Here is a 20349-nt window from a genome sequence, read left to right as displayed (position 1 = left end):
ATTAAGTTTTTAATTTCCTGGTAACAAACTAAGAAAACTCTGACCAAGTTTTTGCTTCATTTTTCCGCAATTTAAAATGATCCATAATAAATAAATAAATTCCAAATATTAGGTTTACTTTTGAAAATAATCAGCATAAAGATATTACATGGTACAGGTGTAAGCTGATGCTGCCACAGGCAGAGGGCTAAAATGGAAGATCATTCCAAGTTCCTTCCAGTCCTCCTTTCCTGTATCTCTGTAAGACCCAGAAGACAGCAGCATCCCAGGGTTCCTTGCATATTCCTCAAGCATTTTCCGTGTTGTACTACAAACCATATTGAAGCATATCTAAAGCCCTACGGCACCCAAAACTTTGAACACTTGGATGCCTATCCAAACTTTAGATCAGACACAGGCAAATACTAAGTTTACCCCACTGAAGTTGCTAAGGCTTGCTCTGAATTAATTCCAAGTCAAAGGACCTTAACTCTATCGCCATTCAATGTCCATTGCATACTTATTGCAATAATGAGGCAAGCTACTGTTTTAGGGATTTTCAAGTTTGTATTTATTCATCTAATTGTTTTGGAATGGAGAGGAGGGATTACATCGGTAAACCTGAAGTCCAGGAAATTTATTATAATAATGGAGATGCAGTTTTACTGTTTTCATTGTGAGGCAGCTCACTAGGTCTCTTATTCCAAGCTCTATTGTTTCTTTATCATGTGATAACCTTATGCATCCTGTTTTAGGTGAGATGCACACTGCAATTACATAGCTATGTTGAAATCTGGCTGAAATTTTGAAGTGATTAGTCAGTACAACGTGTTTTTATTAATGTAAATTAGACCTTGTGGTCACAGGTTGTGTATATTGCCCAGGTTTGACTCAATTTTGAATTTAGCACTTTACCTCATATTTTCCCCCTCCATGCTTTACCTGCTTTACTAAAGAGTGAAATAAACTAAAGATTCAAATACATCTGAGACCTTCAAAGGACAAAAATAGATGCAACCATGAAGAAATAAACAGAACAGAAAGAATCTTCATTCCTCCCCCTGTCCTTTTCAGTTAGGTGGCTCTGCTGACACCAGCTTCACGGGGTGCAATTAACTGGAGGATCAGGCCTTGCAAGTACCAGATTGGGATTAAACGCAGCTGGGCAGGCCCCTTGTTAAGCAATGTTTCTAACAGCTCTGATAACAGCATTGTTTAGAGTTCTAATATAGGGAGTGTAGAAGTGGCCATTTTCTCTCCCTGCTTCCTTGACAAAGGCTCTTTATTCAATCCATTTTTCCTGAATCTGCTTTCCAGAAAGATCATTGTTGTAGAGAACAGCCTTGCACCAAAACAAGACATGGCAGACTTCACCCCCCACCACCCTGCGCACATACACTTCTGCCTCTTGCTTTTTCCGAATGATGCCTCCAGGCTGCCGTGTGACACCCAGCTAATCTGTCCTGCTGAGAGTGCCACGCAGCCCTGTGCTCCAGCCTGACCTAAACCTGACAATGCCTTCTCACTTCTCACAGGCTGAAAACAGCCCCCCCTTCTCCTCCTGAAGTGAGAGACGGTTAATGCTTTTATTCCTCACCGGGGAGCAAGATGAACCCAGCTATGCTAGTGAATCTCCTTTGCTTGTTGACATGCGTCAGACACAACATTCTCATCCTTAAAAGCTGGAGCAAAACCAAAAACAAAGCAAGAGCCCAAAAAACCTCAGTGAGCTGCAGTCCCTGTCTGGAAAAATTAAGCAGCCATTATGCTTTTATTGCCAGAGCACAGTCATGTCCTTTGTTAAAATGAAAGCTGTAGTAATTTCTTGTGCTCCCCATCATGTGCATTACAGCTTCCATCTTAGCATTGTATTTGCTTAATGAACAAAAGCCACATATTTACAGTCTCATAGTAGAAGCCAAGATACAGCTGGCAGTCTGGAGAGAAAGTGGGGAGGGACACTGTTTATTGGTTCACTTGGGCAGAGAAATGTTGTCCCCCACCTCATTTCCTTCCTGGCTGTAGTCACAGGCAAAGTTGGGAGCTCTCTGTAGCAACACATGCTTAGGGGCAACAAAATAGCCCTTCTTGCTTAAGCACAAGTCCTGAGTGTGCTGCTTCTGTCACAGGAAAAATGAGGGTATATCGAGTAGCGATGCTGCTGGCTCAGGGACTGGGAGGAAGGAGAGCTCTGACACTCTCTGCTCTTTCCCTGCAGCGCAGAGCACCAGGAGATGGGCCCTGAATCTTTAAGGCAGAAAAATACACTTTAGCCTACACTTCTGGGGAGTCTTGAGCCAGCTCTGGCCAGGGCACAGTGCCAGGGTAAAGGGAGTACATTGCAGTGCAAACTAGACAATAACTGGCTCTCAAGGAGCACTGCTGATGTTTGTTTTCCTAGAAGCTATGTCCTTAATAATTTGAGTTACTTGTATGCAAATGAGAAAAGACCAATTTCGCTAGCTCTCACCTTGGTTCTGACCAAAACAGGTTTTTCACCATGTTTGTTTGTCCCCTATTTGTTTAATGTAGGAGTGCTGAGAAAATAAGCATTTTAATGAGATAGCCACTAGCAATAGACAGCTTGAAACTAACTCCTTCATCTTGGGTCAGTGCTATTTAACTTGAGAGGGAACAACCTTCTTCATACCCAGCAAATCACAATTAAAATGTCCCTCCTGCATTTGTGCAGCATTTTACACTTAAAGGACTCAAGAAGGAGAAAGGATTGCCTAAATCTGCTTTTAATTCTCCTTTCATTTGCACCATTGGAGTCATTGCTAATCAGTCATTAACTGCCAATGGTGACGGGCATTACCAGGCTGGTTCTGCTCATACTGTTTTCCACTGGGGAGTCAGACTCTGTACTGCTGTGTGCACCTATCAGCTTACTGGTTCTGCTGGAGTTAGCAATCTGTTGAGGTTTTGTGGAACACAGAAAACACCAAATTACATAAATACTGCAATTATTTGTAATGTATTTTATATTCGTTTCATGTGTGTATTTTGCAGAGTTGGTCTAGTTGTTTTGGAGCTGTATTAATGCACATGGCAGATAGTAGTCATGGATGTGATAAAAGCATCCGAATACAAGAAAGGGTCTTCAAACCTAGAGAGCCAAATCCCTTTCTGTTTTGAAGAAGGGCTCTGTACTGATGAATTTCACATGTTTTAATGTGAAAAAGTAGATAAATACACACTGTTGCCGTGTAAGCCTATGCCTATGGAAGGGTCCCCATAAGGCCAGGTGACAGCTAGTTTTCAGAGTTTGTCCTATACCTCAGGTTCCAAAAGGTTGTTTTATTCATCTGGTCTCACCTAAACCCAGTGGGTTTTGGATACCTGACAGAAAATACATCAGACCTACCATCTGCCAGCGCTGGACTAGATTGTGAACCTCCCCAGGTCTGTGCTTCTATAAACAGTTCTGAATTTAGACTTCAGCTGACTCCCAGATCCTCTAATCAAGTCGCCACTTGAGGTGGGATCCTATCTGTCCAAAATGCAGAGAACAGATTTACAGCCATAGTTAATCACAAATGCTTCTTCAATTAAGCCTAGACAACAGTTGACCCAGGGACTGCAGAGCCAGAATAGCATAAAAGGTTAGGAGGCCAGTAAGATTAGAGTGCAGGATATGCTGCTTTAGGAAAGGCCCACAAATAGGTGAAATAAAGAGTTAGAAAATAAGTTCTTTGTAAAACATCATAAAATATTGAAGTTTATAAGACTGTAGTTCCAGCTCAGGTCTCTCACAACGCTAATAAAACGAGCAAGCTTCACTTTCTCTCCTGATGACTACAGATTTCTCTATAAAATTACAGCTTTATTATGCATAATTCAATTCCATCAACTGTTTTTCTTTATTGTCCCTTCTAATTATGCACACATATACTTGTCATTTATTAGACTACATAAATCATGTCCAAAGAACTGCACAGGAGTACATACACACTTCCTATGTAAGGAGGAAATCAGTCAGGCCAATCAGGAATTTATTTACTCCCCTGTCCCATTCTGGATTTGGAGGTGTTTGTACAGATTTGGAAACCACCTCTGAATTCTGTCTGAATCTCTCTTTGATTGTTACAAGGGCATTAATTAGCTGTATTCCATAATGTATCACAACACCTTTAAATGGTTTTTATTTCTGAAAAACAAGGCCAGATGTACAAAGATTTTTGTGCTTCTAACAGCCTATTGATGACAACACAGTAACTCAATTTGTTGCTTCCTTCTGGCTCAGAGAGACTAAAGTCAGTGATATCTGATATTTCACATGGATTAATTTTAAACTTCTCTGATCATGATTCAGGACTGGAATCCAAAGTCAGACCTTTAAATGATACACTACAGGATCCTTGCTTTCTCCACAAAGCTACAGAGGGAGCTTGGGCAATAAGGTCTTATCTTCAGACTTCAAAGGTAGTTGTCTAAATTAGTCAGTGTGGATAACCCCTTCAAGGCAAGACGCCCAGGCTGTACAGGAAGACAGCATACTGAACTTGTTCCTCCTGAGCCCACATTTACTGTGCTGACCACTCACCCTTCCCTTCAAGAACATCTGCATAGAACAAAACTAAGCAAAAAACCTCAGATGTTTTTTTCAGCACATATCAAATTACCCATGGAATATAATGAATCTCATCTGTACATCGTATCTGCAAGGTGTCAAGATAGCACATAGTCCAGAGGCATTTACGTACAGTGAAGAATGTAATGCCTGCATGTCTCTCTCTCCTCTCCCAGAGGAGACACTGACTTGACAGACCACTGTAATGGATGGTTTATTTGTTTGTGGTATTGATTTATTAATTTGTTACATGCTAATCATTAATGAGCATCTGGTGCGCAGACAATACAAGAGGTCAGACAATCAGCCATGCAGTTTATTACCCACTGGCCTACCATCTCTTCTCCAGGACTCACAGTGAAGCTCAAATTTGTTAAAACACCAAACAGGCAGATTAATTGAACTTCAAGCCCACGAGGCGGATGTTTCATAAACTAAATGCCAACACTGTTTTTCACTCCTTGGGTTGAGCCCAGCCATGAAAGCACTCCTAACTAGATAAGGGAGAGCTTGCCTCATGTCCCTAAGGTCAGAATTTGGCTAAACATATGCAGAACATGTTTGGCTCATTACACATGTGCATATTAAATCTACATTCAGCAGCAAGGGAACAGAAAGACAATATATGGTAAAGATACTGGAACTGGACTTCAAAGATCAGGATGCAATTCCACAGACTCCCAGGGTGACTGGCCACAACAGTCACTTTCCCCTGCTTCAGTTCCCATCTGTAAAAAGCAGAATAACCATCCCTCATTTTTACTTCATCCATCTTTGCAATTTAGACTCAGAGTTCTTTGTAGTGGTATCTCTTTCTCAAAATACATCCAGCTCCCAGCACACAATGTCCTCCTCAAAACAGCCTTATGGAAATGTTTCAAAAAAAAAAAAAAAACACAAAACAACCTTATAAAATATCCACTGATGAGATAAGACCACCAGCACAACAATGCAGTGAACAGCTGTAATCTGTGGGAGGATTATTTCTCTTTGCCATAAATGCCATCTATTTTTCAAGACAGAAGCCATTCCCTTTCATAGAACACTGAACTCAATATCTGTAGACAACTTGCCTTCCAACCAGTACATTTTTCAAAAGCTCCCAGTAGTTTGTGACATTAAATAGAAGGTGTCACATCTTGATGACAAATATTAGTACTAGCCTGCTTGATTAACATAATTTGTTTCTTCATTGGATATTGTATTCCAGATGAGCTACTTTTCATCCATATTTTCTACAGGAAAGAACATGCATTCTGACATGCAATGCTAATGTGCCCTCTGCAATGACCGCTTATCTATAACTTTTCATTCTCACCTCTCCTTCTCTTCAGTGCATGAAATGAGCTCTAGCAGCAGCTATTGGTCAAGAGTCTTATACATTGGATACCTGCCAAGGATTTGGGGTGTTTAGCACAGACAAAAGGTCTATTCCTGTGACACACACATTTAAATTTAGCACTAAACTGGTGGAAAAAAAGAGAAAAATATGTAAAATGTCACTTTCTGACAAGCAGAAAATTAGAATTCATTCCCCTGAGAATTAAATGGACTTTTCTGCTTCCAGTCACTAGCTATGACAAGGTTAACATTTTTCAGTCTAATGACTAAGGACATTAAGTGTGCATGTGAATAAGAAATAAAATTACTAGAGGGTATTAGCTAAGTGTGTGACAATAGCCCAAACTGACAACAGAACTCCAGGGATGCAGATTCTAACTAACACCAACCATTTGCCGTGGAGAATCAATGGATAACAGAAATATGGGGTACAGGTACATACATGGAGGTCATCTTTCTTTCATTATTATTATTATTATTACAACATAAGTGATCACAGAAGATGTATGTTTCTGGGTGGGGTTAGAGCGCATATCAAAGCACATCCAGCATGCTTGCAATATCCCAGGCAGCGACACTGAACTGGGCAGCACGTTAATCAGAGGCCACAAAAGCCTGAAGAGACTCAGAAAAGGAAAAATTCCAAGCGCATCTCTTATTTCCCCAAGGATTCTTCCACCCCTCCCCATTCATGGCTCAATTCTGATATGACATAAGCATTAGGATATGAGATCAAGTTATCATTTGTGACTTCCCTTAGCTTCTGTCCTTTCCAGTTCAGTTTTCCCTGTAGCTCCTCTCTGCCTTACTTGACTATGGCAAACATAACACATGCAGCTATGGCTTCTAGACAATAATGGATTTCCATCTAATGCAACACCAAGTAAGGAAGACTCAAAGGAGAAGAGAAGTCTGTATGTTACTGATATGCCCGAGGTATTAAGATACTGGAAATTAACAACTACTGGGAACTTTCTGGATATAAATGAAATCGGGGCAGTAAAAGGTAAGACAGGAAGATTATATTTTCAACTATCTAATTTGTTCTGTGAAAAATAAGTGTAAAAATTATGTTTAGAGATATGGGTCAAGTTTGAGAAAGCACTCTTAAACAGGGGTGGTTAATATGTTATCTAACAGAATGAAGAAAGCTGCGAGGACATCAACAGACTTCAGTGCAGAGAGCTCTCCTTTTATTATTTCTGCCTTTGATTGGGTTTCAAAAGCTACTTGGCCACAACTGAGAAAAAACTAAAGCTTACCATTTAGGGGACAAATGAAACATCTTAAAAATGAAAACAGACATTAGAACTAAAAAGAAGGAAAGAAAACCAGAAGAAAACAAGTACTTTCAAAACCACGGACTCTACCTCCAGATTAGCCAACTGGAAAGATTCACCAATTTCTCTTTCCTTTACTGTGGCCCAGCAGGGTGCTCATTAGTCTGAAACAATAATTTTTTAAAGTTTTTCTAGTCTAAAGTCAGTGTGAAGGACTATCATATGGTTACAGTTTATGTTTCCTGTAACATCAAAACAGATTCTCCTCTACTCATCTGCAACTAGCAGACAGGCATCTTATAGCCCTCGAAGGATTTTTGCCTTATCAAACCAGCATGAAAGGATTCCTGCGTATTTTTACACCGATAGACAAGACCTGACTCTGTCCCTCTGATTCATGTTGGCATGGCTATATTCCCTCCATCTTCCTCTCTGCTTCACTTGGTTTGCTCCCCAAAAGAGGTACAACTGTATTTAGAGATCTTCAAAGAGAAAGATCATTTTAAACCCAGCTCTCATTTATAAGCCAGTTCATGGATTGACAATGCTGAACAGGAACCTCTTTAGCAGGACCAGCCATTTCTCGGCCACGCAGTGAGCACAGCTGTAGAGCTGAGCTCTGTAAGAAAAGAAGCATCAAGACAGCTATTCACCTTAGACGAGACTTCCCCCAGTGCTGCATGTGCCCTTTTTGCCGTGCTCTGATCTGTATTCCGCACTGCTCTCACTCCGACTAGAGTCTGATTACTTTTGGTCCCTGGCCTCAATACCTCACACTTCCCTACAATAAACTGCATAAGCCACTTATCTGCCTGTAATCCTGATAAATCCAAATAATTTTGAATGAGTTTGTTTTGTTCCTCTGTCCCCTACCCTCCTGCCCCTCCAACTCCTCAGCCTTATTTTATGTCATCAGCATATTTAAGGCATTTTTGAAATTACATTTTGCTCAAGGTCACTGCACTGAATGTAATTCCTCCCCCCATACAGCACATCAATGCTTTAACTCCCATCTGATTTATTTATACTGTTTATTATCAGAGACCAATTCAATCAATACAAGGTGGAATACAAACACATGCACACATTTGAATTATGCATGCAAACACTCATCAAGAGATATCAGACAACTGCTATAGTCCAGATCATTCCTCTAACATATGGCTAGCTTATAGGTAAGGAGGCTCATAATGATGAATTTTTATACCTTGACTTTTGCTTGACCCCGATGGTTGTTTGGTTACTGGAAACCAAAGGAATTGAAATAGCGTCGCAAATTCCACGGAAGAGGCTTGGACAAGGAATCTCTGCGTTTCTTATCCCAAGCCAGTAGGACCATATTTTAAGATGGTCTTTCTGAGTTGACAGTTCCTTTATTAGCTTCTGTGCACACAGGAATTCTAGCAAAACACCGTCAAACCATACCAGACAGTTATGTCAAGCGAATGTTGTAAACAGAACAGTGTATGGAGAACTGGAACTTGAAGGAAAACCAAAGCACTAACCTCAATTGCAGCCTAGGTTAGGCATTAGACCAACCTAAACAGGATGCTGGAAGCATACTAGAAAGTGAATAGCTTTTGGCTTCCCTCTGCAAACCACTATCATTTCTAAATGTTAATGGTCAGCATGATCCTCAGACACGGTTCACAACCAACTTCTGGTTGTCTTTGAACACAGTTGGTGGTTACAACTCAAGGAACACTGCAAATTCAAAAAAATGAAGGCAGAGAAAGCATGCATACACAGGTTCTACTATAGGCAGAGACGGACTAAGCACACTGGACCGAAGCCTTCAGGGTTTTGAGGCCCACAGACTGGTTAATCAGAAAATTTCAGTGGGGTGCATGAAGTTTGGGAAAGAGGAGTGCACATTGTTCTGTACAAAAATACTTTATGTCCACTTAGTCTTAGTTAACTTCAATGCTAACAGAAGTTTATCATACCAAGTAAAATGCTAAATGGGACATCAATGTCCACCACCATCAATTTGGGGGCCTCCAGGACTAGAAAGCGGATCCCTGCATAGCTGTCACATTCACAATTACATTCTCCAGTTCTTTCCATTTCTCTTTGTCCTTTACTACCCCTCCTTATTGCTTTTCCCTCTCCATCCTCACCCGAGCACAGATCCTTTGCAACCATCTCTCTTCTAATCATTCTTCTGAAAAAGAATCTCCTGACAAAGTTGTTGCTCTTTTTCCTTACTGATGCAAGGTCTTCTGTCACACCAGAGCTGCACTGGTTCATAGCATGTAGAGGCATGGCCTAGGGTGTCAGGGATTAAATCACAGCCTCACTGAAGTCCTCTTTACTTTGATAGTTTCAAACTTCACCCTTGCATCTTCTCTGGCCAACAGTTACATGAGACCCAGGAGTCTTTTTGAAATTTTGTTTTAGTATTTCACCATTTATGCACAGAGAATATTTTGGCTTCTCTATCAATACTTTTTTGCTTGGTAACTCCCAGTTTGAATGCTGATTGTGTTTTGCATAAAATTAACTAAATTGCAGCCCTTCTGTTTCATTGGTACTTTTTGTCTGCTTCCTTCGTGAACAATGTCGGGGAGATTGCAAGCTGACTACAATTCTCTTTCCTAAGCAAGAGGAAAACAACATCTAAGAGCCCAATCAGTACAAGTTTCCTGATGCCTGTTGGGTTTTATAAGCTATATTGTACTCTGGCATTTAACAATTTCTATTCATTTGATTCACTTTAAGAAATGAATGTAATGATTGCCACAGTGTTCTGCACTGCTGTTGTCTATTGATAAATATGGAACAGGTACAACAACAAGCTTGCTCTTTTTTCTATTTAAAAATTCACTGAGCTAACAAGTTATTTGTGCAATGCCAAAGTAATCACAAGTCTTTGCTTTCGAGTTTCAACATTCAGTTTCCATAGGGGTGTCTGGTGTAGGCTATATTTCACAAGTAAGACTAGATCAACAGTAGCATTAGGCTTCCAGGAGTGTTTGATAAAACACATGAGCACAAAATGCTACTCAGGTGTTGCCTGAGTCTAGAGGGGCCCATACCCCCACAGATATGATGTTCCATCAACAAATGGTGCATTTTAAAAGAAATTACCTCTCCGTCTTCATTGAAAGGGACTTTAATACCAAAGAAGTTTCAGGGCTATGAACTGGGAGCAGGGGTAGAAGCTTGTCTGGTGCCTAAAGCAAAGCACAGCTCTTGGTCCGGTGGGTGGGATCCACAGGGAAACACATCATTCACCTGGGGGCCTTGGGACATGAAGCAGCAAAATGCCTGAAAATTAATGCTGCCACATAGACTCTGCTATACTTCCACTCCTTTATAGATACATCCATTCACCATTAGTCACATTCTCATAGCATCTCACTTTTGGCAGCAGCACCAAGCCTTTCTTTTCTGCAGCATCCATATGGGGAAGCTCAGAGGGACAAAGTTTGGGGTGTAACTCAGGTGAAATTAGAAACATTTCTAGAGAAAGGGGAAATGTTTGGGGAACATTTCACTAATGTTTGAAAGTATCAAAGGTGACGGTTCTGAGACATCCAAGGCTCTCCCTGGCTACAGTGACTATTTCTAAATAGCAGCAGTGACTGTTTCAGGCTTGCTGAGCCTCAGCTTTCTCAAGGCTCTGGGGGAACAGCAGTCAGCACAATGGCTGTGAGCAATACTGGGAGTCTGCCCAGGCAAGGAAAGGGGGTGGGCTGATAATGATAAGAATGTGTGATGAATTATTCCTGTGCTTGTCATCTTTATTTAACTTACTGCCTTTTGCATTCAGGGGAACCACAGTCCTTCCAAAAGAGTTGCTTTGGATTTCTTAATATTAGGAGACAGTTGCGATGTTTGTCCTGCATTGGGTGTAATTAGACTCAAGGCATTTTTAGTGCATTTTCTTCTCCATAATGATCTCCCTATTTCTTCATCTGAGGAACCAAAGTTCATTAACAGGTCCTCACTAAAGTCTTCTGGAGACTGATCCTTTCCCTGTGCTGTAGCATAGAGAAGGTAAAGTAATGATTGCACTGCAAAATGCACAAATCTTTTGCTTGCCTGTTTGTTTCCTTTCTTTGAAAAGGTTGTTATTACAGCTTCCCTTTTGCAACACTAGTGCAATAGAGAAACAACTTTTGCAGGGATTCCTCATACTGTATAAGACAGAAATCAAGTTATCAAGACCATATATGAAGCAGCGGCAGAGCTGAGCATGGATTTCCGGAATCCAGAGCCTTAGTCTCTTCAACAGCCGCATTTCTGTCTGAGCTCTGCATCTCAGTCAGCTGTCTCCCCGATGTTTACTTCTGGTGCATACTACAGCGTAGCTGGTTACTTTAATATAGGCAATATTATCTGCCTTGTCTACATCTGATTTTTATTCTTTGGAGTAGAAACCTTAAGCAACAAATACAATGTTGCAACAAATAAAATCAGCATCCAGCAATGCTGCCATGCAGCCCAAACTGTTTTCCAGACTGTTATATCACACAACAGCATTCTTAAAGGCACACAAGTTTGGTTAGGTTTCTTTGCCCCGCTCCTCTAACAAGAGCTGCAAAACGTATTCTGATTTCTGGTCTTATTATTGCAGCAGTTTCCTGCAGTGTAAATAGCTTGTTTACCTCCCTGGCTTTTATTCTCTTAGATAAAGAGCAATACTATCCTTGCATGGTCCTTTCTATCAGCTGTGCCCTACTCTCCTGGCCCTCTCAGGAAGAGGAACTCTCTCCTTTCCCCTGGTTAATTTAGGAGTCTCTTCTATCTTGAGTTCACGTTTCCCACCTGACCAGAACAGCACACACTGTTCCAGGACTTGTCTCACCCAGACATTAATTCTCTTCTAATTTGCCCAAATACAATTTTGGATTGGTGGACACCAATCTATTTCCCAGCTGCAACACATTGGCGACTTCTGTTCTGTTCTTTCCAAAGGACGAATCCCCAGCTTCCAGCAAAAAATACTTGATATTTGCCCCTAACTACATAATCACATACTACATAATTTCCTGCCGTTCCTGGCATCCTTGTCCTGAGGTCACCCAGTTTTCTCCACATGACATTCACTGTTTTTTACCAGAGCTATGCAGCATGCTGCATAATGTCTAAAAGCAACTACACATCCTCTCTCTGTTTCTAGAAGCTTGGGTACAGATTAGGCAGTCTAGACAGACAATAGGAAGAAAGAATAAAGGATTTCTAAGGACTTTTCTGTATAATCCTGCTCACAATATTCAACTGCTCAGCAAAATGCCAGAAGCACCATCTTTTTATATGTTGTCTACTGATCACTTTGATAAAATTTGTGATCTTCTCATTCTCCTAAGCAGTTATTAAACAACTATATATTTAAGTCACATAGAGTTAATAATCAGCATAAAACCTGTTCAAGAGAACTTTGTTTAAATGATACCATAAATGTGCCCCTCAAACCGAAGGAATTCTGTGCTCATTTGTTCAGACTGATGTCAGCATGTGTAAGCATTGCTACGTGTCCTCCGGAATCACAGTAACTGGCTTCAGAAGTGGTACTTCCCATAGCCTGAAGTCCTGGACCCTGCTTTATTGCTTGATTAAAATAAGGAATTGAAAGATAAGAGGTATTTATCATCTTAGATTTGAGAGACTATAAGTACAAACATCAATTCAGAAGGAATAGAGGGGTGCTGCCTTTGAAAGTCTGGGTAGATTATCTTCACAGCTGGACGCAACGGAAAAGATGTGACTCAAGAACAGCAAACAGCGATTTTTCATGCAGGAACGGTGAACACGACACAGACCTGAAGATGAGAGGGCCCACGTGTCCTGCGGGCCGTGCTGGCTGCTGCTGCCCCACCATGTGCATGGCCCCGTTGCCAGAACGGCCTCTCCTGCTGACCGCGGCCTCTCCCCGCTCCCGCAACTTCTGTTGTGTGTCTTCAGGCAATTCAAAGCAGCGGCTAGGGGTCTTCCCTTTAGGTTGTGACCTTTTAAATGCAAGGAAAGGAAAGCAGTTGCAACAAAGTAGTAAAACAATCACCCCAAAGCCCTTTCAGTTTACAAAAAAAGCTGAAATAAAGGGATATTTTTCTTAGATGGCTCTAGAGATTGAATCGGTGTTTTTCATTTCTCGGTCCCCATTCCTGGTTCATGCACGCTGTACTCAGAACGGCACATAGTCCGGCGGCAGGCGCAAAGCCCTGCTTTCAGTCTAGGCATCCATCCAACCCTCCACCCTGAATGAGGCAGACAAGTGTTTAGGGGATGCAGCTGCATTTTTAAAGCATTCCAGGTTAGTATTTTAACTTCACTAACATGGAAACTAGGCTTAGGGACTTACTTCCAGGAAGCTGAGGATTGTGAGCACCGGGAAACAATTCCCTGGACAGACTAAACTATCTGTCTCTGAGCTAGGCAGCCCCACGCCTGGACACCTGCCATGTCACGCTTACTGTGCTTACCCTGAACATCACTCTGTATTTCTATCTGGGACTATCTGACAAGAAACATACATGGGAACACTATTCAGATCCCCTGGTTTTTTTCCTGGAATATAGGGCACCTTTGCTTGGGTACTTGCAACCCTTCCTACAGGACTAGGTCCATGTAACTTGCCTCCATTCATTCGGTGCACACAAAGCAAGCCAGGAGCAGAGCATTCAAGTCGATTCTTAGTCCACATCATTAGCCATAATCTCTCCCTTTAGGGATATAAACTAAAGGTATCCCAGTTCATGGCCAGCATCTTTCTGATCCTCATTTCACCTATTCATAAAAGACAATGCTGCACCACAGGACGCTGATTTTTAGCACATTCTGTATATGGCTACTCCCAGGCACTGATCTGGAACACAAACTTAAGTATTGAGGCCAAAATTCACTAATTACCTAGATATTTATCTAGCAACCCTGGTATCAGTTAAAGAAAATGCTCTGACACAAGGAAACAAGAACAACTCATGTTAGTTATTTGTAGAGTCTCCTGGCTGTGCACGGGGCTTTGCAAGCAAAAAGGCAGCGAGCCATGCTCTCAGGAGTGCTCAGTTCCCACTGAGAACCACCTCTTCTGTGGTTAATTGGAAGTGAAGTGCTGAGCTCTTTGGAAAAATGTCTCTTTAAGCAAAGCAATGGAAACTGCTCAAGATGGAGCACTGAGTCCTTGATAAGCCCTCAGGAAACAGACCAGAAGCTCAGCTTCCTTCTACTGATCAGAGGCACAAAGACCATCAGTAGTACTTTTATTTTTAAAGCATCTAAGGAATCTGGGATACTAAGAATCTTTGAAAGCAGATGCGCCAGGCCCTTCATCCCATCACTGGCTTCAGGAAACCCCAACCTTCAAAGCCCTGAGGCTTAAAATGTTGGAGACGCTAAGCAAGCACTGGACAATCATAATTAGCCACTTACATGCACATCACATCAACTTTGCCTGCACCCTCCCATGGCAGGCAAACAGCCCTACTTATAAAATAACCCTTAACTGATCTGCCAGAGGCAATAAAGCCAGGCAGGGCCAGAACTGGATTAAAGATCTAGGGATTTCCAGTCCCTTGAAATATCCATTAAACTATATCGCCCTGGTCTGTTGCCAGCTGTTAGGAAATCACCCTAACAAGAGCATTCCAAAGAACTTGCAGACAGGCTTGAGCTCTCCTACAAACCATATTAACTAAATGGCCAGTTGGCTAGGGAACAATGTTATAAATACTTCAGCTACAAATTAAAAGCGTGTTTGAGAGCTGTGCTGTCAAGCTAGTTGTCATCTTAGCTGCAGCATCACCAGTACATGAGCTTATTTCCTAACTAAAACCTACAAATCCCATCCAGTGACCTATATTTGAAGTGTGGATCTCTGGGAAAGGTACTGACTGTCCCTTGAAATTTGCCAGAACCAAGTTAGTCCACATGTATTTTGGGATGTGGGACCAGACATGCGCTGCAGGCTCGATTCACAGTGCTGGAGCGTGGCACCGCGCCAGGGGACCTCTTCCTCCACTGGAAGCGAACCATGGTGCGTTCACTCTGCTCCCGGCCCCGCAGCCGGGCCAGGCTCACCGCAGCGTGTCCCTCACTGTCCGAGCCAAGAGCTCGTGCCCCATAGCCAAGGAGCAGTTCAGTGCAGCCGCACTCGCCCACGACAGCAGCGAGGTGAAGGGCAGGGCAACCCTTCCTGGACGGGTTTTAGAATACAAATCCACACCTGCAAAAAATCATACATAGCCCAAGCATGATGAGGCATACGGAAGGAGGTAATGCCACCTGCGGGCCACAACGCACAATTTTTTTGGGGAGGCAGATGCAGTTTGTTTTAGTCACATCTAATCAGCAGAATTAACAAACCTGTCTAGTGAACAAATGCTCTTGCCCTTAGCTCACACATTGGACAGTCTTTGTTCCGTTCAGGGGAACGTTGCTAGCTTTGCCACGGCTGGGCATTGCCGTTACCTTTGCACAGGGAGAGGTGGCTTATTGGGAGAGGACAGTGTCCTTTAACAGGGGCACACTCTGAGGAAGCCAGGCTCAAGAACCTGGGTTGAAGGGAGCACAGTCAGACAAGGTGGGATTTCCTTCTCAGCACTCACTTTCAACAATTAAAAAAAGGGATTAATGAATGTCCTTTCATTAACAAACATCCTTTCATTCAGGACAATCAAGTGAGCTCAGCCAACCCAAGGACTGTCCGTTTCTGCAAATGCAGATTTCTGGGGAAAGAAGGCTTATTTAGTTGCAAAGCAACAAAAAGACCAAATGTCAGGGCCATAGAACTTGTGCTTACAACCCTTCTTGTATTTCAGTGGCTGATAAAGCACTGTGCAGGACTGATAAAAACTGAGCTTTTTAGATAATAAGAAAATAGCAATAAGTAAAAGAGACTTAAAGAGGGAAGTAAAAAAATCAGAAATCCTGTTTTCCAATATGAATTTCTTTAACACTGAAAGTCATTACACTTAGCAAGAACAGCAGTTTTTATTGTCTCCAAGTCTACCTCAGAACTGATGGACTGAACACATTCTCCACCTCAAATACAAAATAGGTGAGGCCACTTGGGTAAAACTCTATGACCTGGGTAAGCAGGAAGGTGGTATGCTGTGCAGTTACAGCCAGAGAAGAATTGTTCTATCTAAGAATATTACCATATCTCAGGAGAAACTTGGCAGTTTCAACATGACCTCTGTGGCTGGCAACAAACAGTGCCACGAAAGCTCGGTGTGCTACCCGGTCCTTTTTCTGCTGTGGTCCCAGTACCTCCGCGTCGGTGCCCACAAAGTCCTCTGTAACTCCCAGATGGGCCAGCTGCAGAATAAACACAAACCTTTTAGTCTCTTTCAAAAGAGTAGTCTGATTCTTTTCAGGTATCAACAAAGTCCCGTATCCGTACATAGGGGATGCTTGCACACTGCATAAATCACTCCAAGATCAGCTAAATACTACCTGCTTGTTTCTTACTATCTAGTGATGTTTATTCATAGCCATCCCTTGGAGGGAACATTAATTTGGGTTTTCCTTTCATATGCAGTTATTAAGCACCACAAAATCTTACAGAAACTGTTTCTTTTCTCTCTGTCCTCAAATTTGTTGAAAACTGACCTGAGTTTTTGGGGAAAGAGGACAAACACAGCATTGGCCACATAAGCCCAGGTTCCTTAGGGGCTAGGTGAGACTTTGGGCCTTAATACCAGCAGACAACTCATAAACCAAAGCTGCCTCAGGAAACAGTCCTGTATCACATTCTTTCCCAAAAGGAGCTTTTTTTTTCTTGTAATAAAGCCAAACACATCAGTTCTAAAGTGTTGCTGAGAGGCCTCTTGGGAACAGTTTTCAGGTGCCTCATGCTGCTGTTCTTCCTGAGAAACCGTTTCCACATTGGTCTACATCTTCCACAGTGCACCATGGTTTTCTCATCTAATAAGTGAAAGCACGTTATTAGAACAGCTGTATGGTTATTTCTTGAATTTTTTTTTTCCATCTGAAAAATCAACAGCGTCAACAAGCTTTCTGTGGCTCTTATGCCAATACATCTTTCATCTCAAAGGAGACCATTTGTCTTTGTGGCACATCCTCCTGTTTCCTGCTTTACACTGAGTAGGATAATACACAGGGAACTCAAAACATGGAGGAAAAAACCCCAAAACAAAGCCCAAAACCCAATTTGCCCAATACCAAAATGCAAGCCCTTTGTGGCACGAGGCAGAACAGCTGCTTGCCAGTGAACCATAACACTACACAGCAGTTAACGAAAGGAAGTGAAGAACCCTGTGGTATCCATTTGCAGTGGTCAGGGAAACGCAGAGAGATGAACGGAATGTGATTAGCCAGGTTGGAATTTGGCCAGGGAAATGGAGATAATGGTTCTTTATGAAAGGTGCCAAAGGATATTTCATGACCACATCTGTTCAGGCCTGAAGGTTTACAGTACAAATCAGCTAGACTACCTTCTGTTTCTGCTGAGACAACATTTCAGTCCTAAATCAAGAAAGCAACATGCCCTCTATCAAAGCACCACAGAAACTGTTTGTTCTATTAAAATCAAAGCTTTCCTACTAATCAGACTCAACAGGATCACAAACTCAAGACAGTCCACAAGCTAGCACCAAATAAAGTAGATGAGACAGGGAATGTCTTCTGATTCTTGGTTTTGGTACTGTCACATATCAAGTCCCATTCTTACTCTGGAGTCAGCACAGCCAGAGGAGAGTGGACTATGAAACGGGAGAGTTTCTGCCTCTGATTCTCATAGTGACAGACAAGTCACTCAGCCTCACCGGAACACCCAAGAACTGATAATCTCAATCTTCTAATGAAGTTTTAAGAAAAAAGGCCTTGTTCACATACTATGTATTATTTCTCCTATCTATATGAAAAACACCGGGATTAAGTATCTTTTGTTGAGAACACATCAGAAGGGTAAAACGGCAGGCAGCTGAATACAAAATGCAAATGTCTTTTAGACATCAGGATAAGCAGGGACAAGAAAAGTAATCTGAAAGTATACTCACATCAGTGCTACAAAAAGTTATAAAACAGTGAAAAGAACTTGCACTCCAAGCGTATGTGCTGTTTACTAGTAACAGCAAAAAGAAATCTTATTTCTAAATTGGACAGACTGCATTAGGGATTGACAACTCCTTATCTTTGGATTACCAGCCCCCTTAAAATTACCATTTTCATTGTGAACTGTTGCCAGTACAACTAACCTACTTGATTTGTATGGCAAGTCTCTTCTATTAGTCTTCCCCACTATTTGCTGTATGAAGTCTTGCTTTATAAGAGTACTAAGACCTTTAGCAATAGGCTTTTAGCTTTTCCGCATACAGTACCCCACCATTCACAGAAGTAATGGAATCAACCTTCGCAGTCTCTCCTTTTGTAGCAGCAGCCATGAGATGCTCCCAGCCATCTTCTCACCAGATGTGCATTATAATCGTTCCACCAGGGACAATTTCATTGTCCTTAAGCGTAGACTCATCTGGCAGATCTACTGCAGGGAGTTAGAAAAGCAAAGCAAGTCAACATATCCTCAGAGAAGACAGCGACCAGCTTAAAAAAAAGTTAGATGGTGACTGAATTCTTTTAGCCATGATGCTGTTCTCTGATTTTACTGTCATAATGCATCAAGGACACCTTGGGTCCCATTGTGCTAAAGGTATGAAAACAAGTATGCTCCCAGCCTACAAAAGGCTACAATATAGTGCTCTTGGGATAATATGGTTGTAACCCACAGAAAGCTGCAGTTAACTTGTTAACAAGACTGGAAGAAACATACTTGCGTATCCATGCGCACATGGTGTCCTTATTCTAAGAAGAAAGCACCAAGTTTGTTTGATCTGAAAAAGCCAATAGTAGGATGAGCTTTTTTGTTTTAAACAACAGCTTTAAACAAGTTTCCATAGCCATCTCTGCTTGTTACCTCCAAAGCCACATACTCCAACACCACACCTTCAGCTGATGTAATGGGAAAAAACCACTGCTCCACACAATTCTAACTGTGGTGAGGTCGGCCAGAGCCTCGCTAGAGCTGTTCTAGGCTGAGGTGAATCAGCCAGGTACTGGCAGTGGCTGTTGACAAGGCTAAGAGGAATTTAGAGGTCAGCATTCACCATCTCTAACCTAAAGAGAGCCTGTTGAGTAGACCATTACCTTTCAGGAGTAGGAAGCAGAGTTAAGCATTAAGTCAAGAGCTGAAATCCAAGTGCAGTACAGTAAAAGAGAAAAGCAGAACCCTGACCTTCATCCAGAACCTAAAACACAGCTGTAACTAGCAGGTAAGGAGATATTACAAAAAACCTCCAAGAACCCCAGAGGTTACAGGTTCTCACCTTCATGCAGGTACTGAAGCCTCTAGAAATGAAGGGGGATCCCAGTCAACAATTCTAAATGGGACTTAAGCTTCAGAGTCAAGTCATTTTGGTACCGAGGCAGTGAAAAGATCTCAGTAGTTTCAGCTAGACAGCACTGGGCACTGAAGGTCTGCAGGGGCAGGAAGGCATAGTGGTGACATGGTTCCTGACCAGCAGAAGTTAGTGAGACTTTTTGCTTAGAAAAACCTTAGTATCGTTACAAGGACAGGGGTCTAGATCTGGCAGCAATTCCTCCCTCCCCTGGACAATCCCCCTGTACCATCAAAGCCCTCCATGTATAGATCCCCCCGTGTATCATAAGCACATTACAGTATCCAAGCAGCATAAACTAACATCACAGAAGAACAGTCTGCATATGCAATGTAATAGCCTATCTGAACTTACCAGGGACCACCACAGAAAGTAATGCAGCACAGTGATTACAGAGGGACTTTTGTTCCCACCCATCTTTTGATTTTCACTAGGATGACATAAACTTACTTGGAAGACAAGCAGTAGAGAAACATAGTAACTCAGGTAAATATCCCAAATCGCCCATATTTTATGTTCCTGTTTTCTTTGTTAAAGTCTAAATCCCAATCTCTATGTTTAACATATAAAAAAAGCATACAGCTGTTTAATTTGTGTTTCCAGTTTACCACACAGGGGTCTTGTGCCCTAATTCAAAAGGTGGGGGTGGGTTTTACCACGTGGTGCAGGGGACTGTTTATTCTCCTCACTTTTGCATCAGCTAAAATTCTGCAGAAAAAAAAGAGAGGGGAGGTCAGCTATTCTTTTGCAGCAGTTGGCAGAAGTTGTGGAGCACAGGATGGAACAGCCAGTGAGTGTCTGAAACAGCCAAAAGGGTGAT

The 20349-nt window shown here is 42.0% G+C and overlaps 1 protein-coding gene across 1 annotated transcript; it reads right to left on the bottom strand.

Annotated features, from left to right (window-relative positions):
* Positions 1 to 15036: 15036 nt before the first annotated feature.
* Positions 15037 to 19946, bottom strand: ANKRD60 (ankyrin repeat domain 60). Its single transcript, XM_059827410.1, is given in 6 exon segments — positions 15037 to 15300; positions 15303 to 15340; positions 16275 to 16434; positions 18489 to 18619; positions 19458 to 19644; positions 19884 to 19946. Coding segments are annotated over 6 exon segments (843 nt in total).
* Positions 19947 to 20349: the final 403 nt, after the last annotated feature.

The sequence above is a fragment of the Gavia stellata genome, chromosome 20 (assembly GCF_030936135.1).
Source record: "Gavia stellata isolate bGavSte3 chromosome 20, bGavSte3.hap2, whole genome shotgun sequence".
NCBI lineage: Eukaryota > Metazoa > Chordata > Aves > Gaviiformes > Gaviidae > Gavia > Gavia stellata.
Note: the sequence above shows the minus strand (reverse complement) of the source record. Positions and strands in the feature narration are given on the sequence as shown.